This window comes from Neolamprologus brichardi, chromosome 3 (assembly GCF_056152115.1).
Source record: "Neolamprologus brichardi isolate AB-2024 chromosome 3, ASM5615211v1, whole genome shotgun sequence".
NCBI lineage: Eukaryota > Metazoa > Chordata > Actinopteri > Cichliformes > Cichlidae > Neolamprologus > Neolamprologus brichardi.
The window spans coordinates 35,904,773-35,916,884 of record NC_142106.1 but is presented as its reverse complement, the minus strand read 5'-3'; the positions used below and the strand labels follow the sequence as shown (position 1 = coordinate 35,916,884).

General features: G+C 41.0%; 1 protein-coding gene across 4 annotated transcripts; it reads right to left on the bottom strand.

Moving 5' to 3' along the window:
- Positions 1–3: 3 nt before the first annotated feature.
- On the bottom strand, positions 4–10,215 carry LOC102777710 (eukaryotic translation initiation factor 5A-1). Of its 4 annotated transcripts, none has more exons than XM_087837089.1 (7): positions 10,110–10,215; positions 8,272–8,446; positions 6,767–6,939; positions 6,205–6,309; positions 3,785–3,916; positions 3,615–3,687; positions 4–771 (listed from the first exon to the last, which is right to left on the bottom strand). In XM_087837089.1, the coding sequence occupies exons 3-6, from the start codon at positions 6,932–6,934 to the stop codon at positions 3,625–3,627; spliced, it is 468 nt and encodes a 155-aa protein (XP_087693215.1). In that variant the 5' UTR covers positions 6,935–6,939; positions 8,272–8,446; positions 10,110–10,215; the 3' UTR covers positions 4–771; positions 3,615–3,624. The 4 variants fall into 4 exon arrangements, with proteins under 4 accessions (XP_087693215.1, XP_006807765.1, XP_006807763.1 ...); XM_006807702.3 differs by lacking the exon at positions 10,110–10,215 and adding an exon at positions 8,550–8,670; XM_006807700.3 differs by lacking the exon at positions 10,110–10,215 and having other exon boundaries at positions 8,272–8,676.
- Between the last annotated feature and the right edge of the window lie 1,897 nt (positions 10,216–12,112).

The window sequence follows — 12,112 nt, the reverse complement described above, 5'->3', positions numbered from 1 at the left end:
CAACAGTTTGTGTCGTCTTTATTTGTTTTGGCCAAGAAGACATTCTGCACAGTTTGGACTGGCTGCATGAACACAAAGTAAGGACACCAAACCGCCACGACTCGTCCGCCTCCGAATCACTGCTCACAGTTTGAGAGTACAACAAATGATACTCCAAACAGTGAAGTGAAACGTTTTGGCTAGCAGACTTTAAAACAGAAAAAAGAATTTCTCCTTGAAGAGGATTGGTTTCTTGTCTCTCTTTGACGGGTCTCTTTAAACCTTTAGACAAAAACACGCTGAACCTTGGTGTGCCATGTCGGTAAAAACCCAAACTAATGATGATATGACAGCAGAAGGAGGGGGCGGGGCTTGAAGGGGCCCGGTGCTGAAATGGTGACATACAGAAATACAAAATCGAGGCATGTATTTACTCCTGTATGGTACACGCTCAGCAAGCCTCAACAGAACAATGCAGGTGTGGAGTTGAAGCCCTTTATAAATCGGGGACAAATAATAATAATAGTCATGACTTTAACAGCTTGTAAGTAGCTACTCAATCATACACCACCTCCATCTTTTGTGAGACCTACCACTACGCCTGGACACGTGTATGTACATGGAGTATGTTGTTTTTTTAACTGTTTGACATTTCCAATGATTTATTAACTAATTGAACCCGAAGCAGGGACAGAAAACTGTGAGAGGGAGAGAGTATGAAAAACAAAGAGGGAGAATAACTGACGAGGCAATATCCCCTCCTTTCCCAGGTCCAGTGCATCTCGATTACCCCTGAAACAGAATTGGAAGAAGGGAGGGAGGAATGAGAAGAAAGAGGAAAGGAGAAGTCAGGAAGGAAGATGCTTAAGAAAAAATAAATAAATAAATATATATATATCTGTCCTTAGAGATGTACTTTAATGAGATGGTTTAACTGGCCTCTGCAGAGGAAACATTGCACAGAAAACAGTGACTTTATTCTACAGCCCACAGTGTGGATGCGAATTACAGGAAAGAAAGTGCATAAACAGGTTTGACCCGACAATTACAACAGGGCTGCGAGCTGCTTCTTAAGAAACACAGGAAGTAACAGGCTGTAAAATAAAGTGTAACCCACAGGAAAAAAGATAAACACTGATCAAATATTACAATATTAACTTTCAGCTTTTCATTTATATTTATACATAAGAATGATACACATGCTCTTAATAGTGTTACTGTGAAACACAAGTTTTGACAAACTTATGTATATGTTTTCCTCGGGTTTGTGGTGTTTTCTATCCATCTAGATGGTTCTGGCATGAGTTGCCCAGTCCTGGCTGTAGAGATAACCTGAATGTGATGATCATAGTGCCAAAATAATGTATTTATATAACCAAGAAGTAAAGTATCTGAACAGAAATTATGACCTGGCTGTGAGTAAAAAAAAAAGTCCACATGCCTCGATGTGAGCAGTTTAATGTAGGGACTATTTTCTGTCTGAGGTTCCAATTTGAACCCTGCGACCCACGAAGCATGCTGTGTTTGCAGTGAAACCTGATCACGGTGTGACGACAACATGCTGATGTTTCCACAAAGAATGGAGTTCCCTTATTTCAAAGCAAGAATGCAGATCATATTACTGCAGTGAAGCAGCTTAGTGTCTGCTTTGTTTTTTGCTACAAGGTGGCCGTGTAAACACCGCTACACAAAGTCTACTCCACGCACACAGAAAATTATTATTTATTTTATTTTAATATCAACACTTTTATATCAGTTACATTTCTCTACAAGTACATTCTGTCTTGTTTGTTGGTGAACTTCGCTTGGCTGGACTGTTAAAACTGATACTGATACTTGGTGTTTTAAAAATCCGATATTTCAATATATCGACCTTTTTTTTTTATTTCACACACATGAAACATGTTGTGGTGTTTGTAGCTTTTAGTTTATCAATGTATTTTTTTTTTAAGTTTATTGATTGTTTACGCTTTGCCCAGCTGCTTGTAGTATGCCGCATCCCAAACATTGAGTGTTTGCGAGTTCCACAGTGCCCTCTGCTGGACAAACTTTGCAGCATCAACATTCGCAACATGGTTGTAGTGTTTCTCCCATCTCTGTTTTACTTTTACTGATAGCAAAATAACTAATAATGGCTGATAAAATACCAGCATATCACCATAATATCAATAAATCAGTCAGCCTGTAGTTGCGAGCACCGCTTTTGTGCTGTCCCAGTGTTAGCATTAAAAACCCTGTGATGTAATTGCCTCATTGTTTTATCTGTTAGCTCAGCAGGAAAATAAATCAACCACTGAGTGAGAGATCAGGATTTCAATTTGTCCTCAGTGTGTCTCCTTTTTCTTGTTCTGATCGGTCTCTCAGTTGAGAATGTTTTGCATTCTTGTAATTGACAAAATGATAATATGAAACCATTGTTGGACCTTGTTATAAAGGTCCAACAATGGTTATAAAGTCTTGTTATAAAGTCTAAGAAGAACTAAGAAGTATGTCTAATAGGCGGATGACTATTTTTCATCCAAGACTAAATATCAAGAAACATCAAAATGTTGACAAGGAAAGAAAGAATGCAGATAGCTAATTAGCCAATTATTAATAACTGCATCAACACAGGAAGAAATCTGCCAGTCATGCATTGCTTTATAGACTTTACAAGCTCAAGTTGCCTAGGTAACGTAAGGTATTTATTACCAGGATATATGTAGCTCAACAGCTTGCTATGACAAGCTAGCAGTGGGCAACTTCTGACAGCTAAGCCAGGAGGATCGGTGTTTACAATTAGTTCGAGCCTCTTGTCTCAGGTACAGCCACACGTCCTTCTGCACAGCACGGTTGTAGTTCCAGAGAAACAAAATAGTTCCTACACGAAACTGCTCACAGCAAGGTAATACGATTTTTCTATTCTTTTTTTTCTCTTTCCATCAATGGTGTGTGTTAGGGGACGTAACACAGTGTCATGGACGGGGCATTTAGTTCTACTGTACGATATTTCCAAAACCGGCCAACTCATGCTTAAACAGTCTGGATTCATAAACAGCACTACCGGTGGAAACACATATTTGATTTGGGGGTGAACTGTTTCTTTAAAGGGTTAGGCAAATCCACCAGGTCACCCTGCTCTGCAACCACCACCTTATACAGTATTAAATTTGAAAAAATTTGCAGAATTTGTAACATTTTGTCATCTGACATCACTAATATATCCAGTCCAAACAAGTATATACACAAAAAGATGCATTCATATTTTAAAACATGGATATTTCCAGTATAGTGCATATTTGTAATTGTAAATAATTGTAAATAAGGTCATATTTATTTATTTTCAATAATAGCAAAGGCCAAATCTGTACAGCAGACCTCAGCCTCGGATCTTGATGTCCAGAGTTGCCTTCCCCTTGCTCCACTCATGTACAACATCTGTGCATGACTTCACACACACATCGCACTAGCATGGCACATGCTGGTGGTGCGTGGTGTAATGATCGAACTCACGCACATACATAATCTTACATGAGACACACTCACAAGCGCAGACACACACACACTTGTCTTCAGGCAGGCTGGGGTCAGGGCGGCGGTTGCGGGAGGAGTTAGAGAACAGCTGCGTGCTGCCACAGCCGCAGCTCTGCATTTACCTGCACGGGCTTATTTCCCCAAAGCTTTGATGCCAATCGCAGCTTCTTCATCCATTGCATTTAGAACGGTGATCTGAAAGAGCAGATGTTCTTATGTAAAGTGCGATCTTTTAAACAGCCGTGGAAGCTGTCCTGTATCAGGAGCGGGAGAAAAAGGCAACAGTGCTCACCAGGATCTCCTCTCCGGCTTCATGCTTGCTCTCTATCTCCTTTCCCAGGTCTCCCTCTGGGATCTTCAGGTCCTCTCTCACCTCTCCACTGTCCTGGAGCAGGGACAGGTAGCCATCCTGGATCCCGATCAGCTGACAGAGGGCAACAACAAAAAAAAGACAGTGAAAAAAAGAGACAGAAGACTCTAAACGAATTAGGATCTTTAATCACAGCAAGACTTTATCATCTTCATCTTTCTGTTCCTTAATTAATTAACTGTAGTTTTGTTGTTAGTTTGTAAACTTGAGTGTACTGCTGCACACAACATGGTTTAATCCAGCATATCTGATCAACAGCGGCAGCACTCGATACTCTCTCTGGTCTCTGCACAAATATGATGTAACCTAGTTTCCATCGGTACGTGATGGGTTTGAGGTAAAAAAACAAGGTTTAAGTCTACATTTGAGGAATCATTAGAACATGACAAATGTTTATTTTTCTTTTACACTATCTATAATTTTCCTCTCCCTTGACTCTATAGAGAAACACCTGACTCTGATATATGCTCTCCTGTATTCATCTTCACCTGGTGCTGAGCATGGCTGCTGGATACTGAATATCTAAAATTACAACCCAAATGTCTTTTTGACCACCGATAAAATAACACAGAACAAATAAATGAACTAAACAAACCACAGCTCGTCAGGGTGCGAGTAAAAGCTGATTAACTGCCCATCCTGAGCACAGAGACTGAGCCGAAACTGTAAAGCTGCTGCTGCAGAACCAAAACAACATGCTGAACATGCTAAATAGCTCCATAGTGCATACAAGACATTAGTCAGTGCATTGTGCAAGAAAGTTTTCACAGGACTATGTAGCCCAGCGCAAACGTCACTGCACTCTTACTGCTTCCATTAGGAATTAAGAGGGTAAAAAGCATCAGATGCTGATAATGAAATGCACTTGATTAACTGATCGTCAGCAAGTTTGAGAGCTTCTATAAAAGCAGACGTTTTCACACTTTGCACATCTAGAGCATTTAGGTGTGTGGTAACACAAAACCACAGTCGTCTCAGGAGTGCACATCCTGGGAAATTTAGCCAATAGTCAGCACTAAAGTCAAACGTGAGGACATCCGTCTGACAGCTACAGCTAACCTGGGTCATACAGCACAACAACGATCCTAAGCATTTAAATCTACAACAGAATGAGTGAAAAAGAAAATAACTAAGGTCAAAGTTCACATCAAAACTTGACTGAAATACTGTTGGAGGCTCACAAATCTGAAAGAACTGAAGTAATGTTTTATAGAAGAGAAAATTCCTCTGCAGTGATGTGAAAGACTAATAAAATCATACAGACGAGCTGTTTCTACAAGCTATTGAATCACAGGATGCACTTCAGGGAGTACTGGGAAAACTTCCTGTGTTGCAGGTGGATACCCAGATTAAACACGGCCAAAGTTTAAGTAAGGAGGTCAGTATAAGGACAAGTAATCCATGTGAGCCACTGGATCACATGCTTTTCAAACCTTCTGTTTGTGAGTCACGGCCAATCAGAAAAGAAGATTTTTTAAATGAGAGAGGCGCTAAAACGACACTGTAGGAGAGTGTAAGATGAAAAAGGATTAATGTAAACTTTCAGTAATGGAAAGCTACTACAGCAGAATCCAAGGATTAAAATGTTTTTGTGGAAATGAGCTTAACGGGTTTTAATTTTGGGGGGATTTCTAAACTGGGTATTTTCCCCCAGTCCACACTTTGGCTTGTCACAGCAAGTAAAGCAGAAGTGTTACTGTTAACATTATTGATGGCCCGGTTCTATTTTTAGACACCGGGAGGTCACGACTGTATCAGTGAACCAGCACCTGAAACTGAAACAACTACAGCAAATTCTGCCTCTTCTCTCTTTGATATATCCATACAGCGCCTTGTTGCTTTCAAATGCGCGGCTGCGTAATAAAGCTGCGGGGTTCTGTTTTCCTTCCGTGCGCTCATGAAAGATTAACAGGATATTAAAAGACGGCATTAAACGGCAGCATCTCCTCTTTCCTTCTCCGCGTCCACGTCTTGCAAATCTTCCCTCATCCTTTTCTCGGGAAGCAATTGCTACCTAACTGCCGGCTGTCCTCGAGCAGCCGGAAAAATTCTATCAGAAAATCTTGTGCTTATTAAACAGCGACACGCATATTTGTAGTTATTGCTGTGCTGTCAAAGGCGGGGATGTTGATTTCCCGGTAATGACAAATAACGCATTCCTAATGATCAAATGAAAGCTTTCACAGAGGCGAGGAGAAGGAAAGGCTCGATTTCTAATGTCACACGAGCATTAACTCAGCGTGACAGAGACGTCTTATCAAAGACGTCGCTTTGAGCGACTTCATTGTGGGAGCTGCAGAATTACTCCTACCAGCATGGGAGCCGCAGCATCAGTGTCTCACCTGGTAATCCATTCTCTTGATGTTGGGGACGTCCATGTTGTGAGTGGAGGGACAAATATCTTCATACTTCTTACCAGAGAATATGTCGATGCCAACCAAGTGCACCTGCGCACACAAACACACACAGGATGAACAATCTCCTTTCTAATGGGCGTGCAAAGAGAGCACTTCAGCTACCTGCTATCCTCTAAAAGGCATGATTTGCTAGAAATAATATTTCCAAGTTTAGTATGTGTAATTTTCCAAGTACTTGAAGAGTTGAAAGCTACAACCCTGATGAGGCACAATGTTTTTGAACAGGCTGAAAGCGTCAGTTCATATGCATTAATATTAGTGACCGTGACCTCGTGTCCATTTCAGAGATGAACAGACGACGACGACTCTCATCGCTAATTCTCCCCACAGCTGAAGCTCCAATGAAAATTATTTCAGAACTGCATTTATACTGTGTCCAGATTGGAGAAGACCTTTTTTTATTACAGTCATTATTCTTATTTTGCAGATAGGTATGTCCCGACATGAAGATCCCCTGTGTAATTCTGTACATCAGGAATTTACCAACCTTGGCGTGGCCGTGCTTGCCAGTCTTGGAGGTGGACATCTCAACAATCTTGCAGGGTCGGCCTTTCAGGACAACAAAGCCGTTTTTGCGCAGGGCAGAACACTGCATGGGGTAGGTGGCGGATGCCCCAGCATCACCAGTCTGGAAATCCAGCTCTGCATCTGCCATGCCTGCTGCAGAGGCCAAAAAAAAGGAGAGTAAGGAGGTGTATGTACTTAGCATTTCAGCTAAAACTGAATCCAGTTTTAATCTTTACCAGCTTAACCGGTCCTACCAACACTAACAGCTAAAAGTGGGCGGATTGGTCCAAGTATCGATACTGGTATCGGTATCAGATCGATACAAGGATGACAGGATCAATAGTTTGTTTCTGTTTGTGTGAATTGTGGGGTTTTTTTTGTTTGTGTGTTTGTTTTTTGGAGTGTGTGTGGTGGGGTATACTTCAAACATGATTATGAATAATGCCTGAATCTTTTTGTGCTGACTATCATGTCTATTTTATTTGAGCCTATAGCGCATTTAAACAACGGAAGTTGACCCAAAGTGCAAAATGCCTATTATCCAAACCTGAATAAAGAAATACTGATCATTTACGCACAATTTCTTGCGTTTAGCTCACGAATCCGAACATTTTAACTTTGGGAAATCTTTCTGTGCCTAAATATGTCTAAAACTACTTCTCTCGCATTTGAAATCCATAAGTAAATCAAAGAGGCGTCTCCGTAGGGTGACTTATTAAACCCGCTTGTTAATAAAAAAATGTTTCGGTAAGTCACACCCCGGGTGATAAAAGTCTGTGTGCTCACTCCGCAGTGTACTGCGGCCTAGAGCTCACAGGACGTGCCACGGCCCGTCGGCTGCAACGTCGCTGTACCCCCCGTATTCATGCGCACTGGCGGCTGCACTCTGGCCGAGGCCCTCCAGATGAAGGCGGACACACCGCATTTTATGACCCTTAAACCCTCCGCACCATTAAGGAAAGCTTCTGCATTACAGTGACGCCGGGAGCCCACACGCCCACAGACGTGGAAATTTGACAGAATGTTGTGCCTGTACCTCACAGTAATGACTAAGCTAATACCATGGCTACGGCAGCAGTCCGAGGAGATGATGCCTGCGAGTTTTTAGCCAAGTTTGTGCGCTGACTGTGAGAGTTCACAGAGGCGGTGGCAGAGTCTGCTCTCATTGACAATTTCAGCAGCGCCTTTTTTTAGGATTTGAAGAGCAAAATAAATTATAATGATAATGGCGAAACGGCTATGTTTCGCTCTCCCCCCTCCAAACAAGAAACAGGGAGAAAAGCGTCAGTGTAACCAGACTGTAGCAGGATGTGATGGGTTAGCGGAGGGTGTGCTGGAGCTCTGGGTAATTAGGCTGCTGCTGGCAGCCTGAGGTTGGGGTTAAAGGGACTATAACAGGGCTTCGGACGGACATGTGCACAGGATAACTGAACTGCTCAGGCGCAAACACGCCCCGTCTATAGGATGTTTTGATTAGGAACTCACCCTAGTGATAATGGGTCTCCTCTCCTGTGTCACTTGTCAGCCTTTCTCCCCTTATTCCTCCTCCTCCTCCTCTTTTGCCTCTCAGTGTCCGTGCTAACGGGTCGTCTGGCCCGGAGCCTGTTTCCTCCTTGGTGGCTCGTTTGCGATGTCCCCAACTGTCTCTCTTTTTTTCCTCCTAACAAACAAACAAACAAACAAAAAGCTATTCGCTACCTCCTTTATTCCGCTTTCATTCCGGGTCTTTTAGCACACCTGTCCTGTCCCAGAGAGCAGTTTACCTCGTAAAGAGGTACACCGCCGCTAAACTCAGCCGCCTGGCCCAAAAGAATCAGAGTCCTAAACCCCGCTATGTGCACTCCACCTTCTCCGTCTCTTCCCTCATCCAGCTCCCCACCACTGTCAGGGCATGGGAAAAAAAGAAGTCTAAACTGCTCGCTTCCCTTTGGAACTATCAAAATAAAATCCCCATCCATGTTATTGCGTCTTTATTGCGCAGTTGTGACCGCTTTTCTAGGGTTTTAAAAAATAAAATACAGCCTGAAGTTTTTTTTTATGTGATTCTAATGTTTGCAGATGGAGAGAGGGCAAAGGGAGGGCTCGTTATCCAGTAACGTTAGCTAGCACTGGTTAATTAGTTACATGCAGTTAGAATAGAGTGTATACTGCAGTGTAGCTACAGTGTAGCACATTCAATGCAATGTCTACAGTATTTATGGCAATACACTGACATTTCACATCACTGCATGAGCAAGCCTTCTTGATAGGAAAAATATATAATAATAATAATAATAATAATAATAATAAAAATAATAATAATAATAATAATAATGATAATAATAATAAATAAGACAGGGTACACTTTAAAACTAGATCTGTTAGAGATCTACTGTGGGCTCACTGTAAATGTACTGTGTGATATGCAGTACTGTCTGATGTGCAGAAGTCTAAAGCCACCCCTCATTTCTTTATATTTGCTTCCAGTGAGCCACACTCTTTGAACACACCTTAAAAGTGGTCTTGAGCCAAAGTTCTCGCGACTCTCTGAAGGTCTTTTCTCTTTGGACATTGGATGCTTTTTCATTCATTTTCAGAGGAGTGTTTTTGTTCTTGTTGTTAAGCCACTTCACACTGACCTAATCATTCAGGCATAAAAAGTCACCCAACAGACAACTTAGCAAAGATTGTGTCTTTTGGGACTTTGTTACAAGCAGCCTGTAACAAAAACAGAATTTATTTTTAGCTCCACAAAATCGGTGTGTTCTTAAAAAATGGAGGGAAATGAACAAGTGGAGGACAAAAGAAGAAATGGGCTGGAAAAAAAGTGTCTCCCACAAGTGACAGTACTTATATGTGCTGTATTACCCTGTATATTTGTATGCGTATTCCCATTTGTCTAGCCAAAATACAAAGAAATGAGGGGTTGCACAAGACGTCTAAGCAGCACAGTGTGTACTGCTACAGATAAACAAGCACACTGAATAATATGACACTGATTTTTATAGAGTGTGAATTGACCAGATTTTGAACCCTTTTTTTCATTTTCTGCTTCTCAATAAAACACGAAAGCTGTCTGTGCCTCAATACTACAATACTACAATTCAATACTAAAAATAATATAACTGCTCGTTAAAACGCAAAACCACGTCTCCTTTCATTATTACAATAACATGCTTTTATATTAAAGGGGAAGTTTTGACTTTTCCGGTCTTTCTCTGGCTAATTTATAGCGGCTTGATGCTACTTTCATACCAATGTCCACGAAACCTCGACAATTGGGTGTATTCTGCGCATGCGTAGCTTTTCTAGCGCAGCGTGCATTCAGTCCTGCTCTTATTTACCTTGCCCGGTGGGGTGTAGTTCGTAAATGCTACGACCAATGTGTGTACCAAGGATTTTACAGCAGTTTTCAGAGTGCAATTTTTTTTCCAATAGCAGAAATTATTCCTTAAAACTACCATCTGTTAAATTCCTGTTCCAGAGCTGCAGTGCGTTCAGTGCCCACCAGATACACTGTTCAGAAAATACAGTTACATAGAAAAGGTTGCATACAGGACCTTAAACAGGATACAAGTATATCCCCTTATAATTTAACCCGGATCACGGAAAACATTCTTAATCCACAGAGTCAGTGCTGCCATCCTGCCAGTGTGCCTCTCTGCATGCAGCAATTCCCTCTGTTACTAATTATTACTCTTCTCATTAGCGTCTTTTCTCTGTCCAGAGACCCATGGCCTCTACGTATCCAGCGAACTATCTCGTTGAACTTGGCAGTTCTTGGAGCTGCTTGGTTAAATTTAGTGCTGTGAAATTAGAGTCCTATGACCTATGAGGGCTGCAGTTAAAGGAATACTGCAGCTTAACCCCCAAATAAAAAGGCTCTTATTGTTGCCCCTTTTTAACTTCATGGAAAGTCACAGCAACCTACAAATCAAGGCAACAGTCCTCAAACGGGGAAAATACACGTATGGGTAAAAAAATGACTATCGGACCCCTGAAGAGAGCTCATCCACCAATCAAGTACAATTTTAAAGTTGATCCTTGGCCAGGTTTTATTTGGTAGAGGTGGGTGGATTGATCCAAATATCGAGAGCATCGATACCAATGCTGATGTTGGTGCTTGAGCAATACTGGCACGATATGATCAATAGTTTGTTTCTCTAATCTAAGTTCAGTATGTAGCCCACAGAACATTGCTCTGTGAAAAATCCCTGAACCTTTTTATGTTCACTGTCACATCTATTTTATTTATAGCACACTTAAACAACAGAAGCTGACCCAAGGCGCACATTTACATTCCAGGTCTCCAGGTCCAGGAATATGATATTGTCTGGTGCACAGACTATCTATGTTGGCTTATTTTTTTAAACATGGATACATAACTGGACAAACATTTATACCAGGTCATTGCCTTGAGGCGACATTTGTTGTGATTTGGCGCTATATAAATAAAATTGAATTGAATTGAATTGAATTTAATACACAGGTATTTAAATTAATGAAAAACACTTAAGACTCTTTATTGTCATTGTGCAAGCATAACAATATTACACGTATACTGCCTCACATAGCGCACAAATTTAAATAACAGATACATATACTAACCAAAAAAGGTACAAAAGAAGTATATATATAAGGAGTACATACATATATATGCATTTATCAAGATCTGCTCCTTTTTCATAATAAAAATGAAACCTTAATGAATACTTTCAGCCTGGTTTACTGTCGCCTTCATTGACAAAAATGAAGACAAGGTTTCGTTAAAACACAGCGAGACAGTGCTGAGTGAAACATTACCTATAGTCATGCAATTTGTTTTTAAACAGATGACTGAAGTTATGATGTACTTTTTAAAAAAATGCTGTGATGATTTACAACAGTCCCTGGCTTGCCGAAGATAAGGATTCATCGCAGGTCAGGATTAAACATTTAAACTGTTCAGGTTGGCTCACCTCCAGATCCTACCAAATATTAACTCTGCTTGGAGAAGGGTCTTATGGCACAGTTACAAATGTGTCGGAATGGGCCCCCAAAACCTGTAGCCATTAAAATAATGAAACTTGGAAACTGAAAAGACCCGTTGGAAAACCAAGAGGTAAAAACTGCTGCCTAGAAATTCAGTTAAAAAGATTTGTGGAGTCGATGTAAGGACTGTGATGAAATGCCCATAAAATGTTTATTTCTGTTAAACTAATGTAAAAACCATCTGTAACCTATTTTTCTAGCTCACTACTAGAAAACTTAACGCCTGTAACTCCAACAAACACAACATAGTTGAATGGTACCAGGCTTCTACAGACAGTGGATGTCTATGTCTTGAGTTTGAATATCTTGAAAAAAA

Excerpts from the sequence above, each read along its gene's own strand:
- LOC102777710 (XM_087837089.1), bottom strand. The coding sequence starts at position 6,934 with ATGGCAGATGCAGAGCTGGATTTCCAGACTGGTGATGCTGGGGCATCC. Across the intron at positions 3,917-6,204 it reads TCAAGAGAATGGATTACCAG|CTGATCGGGATCCAGGATGG; the intron begins GTGAGACACTGA and ends GCCCTCTGTCAG. Across the intron at positions 3,688-3,784 it reads AAGCCGGAGAGGAGATCCTG|ATCACCGTTCTAAATGCAAT; the intron begins GTGAGCACTGTT and ends CTGCTCTTTCAG.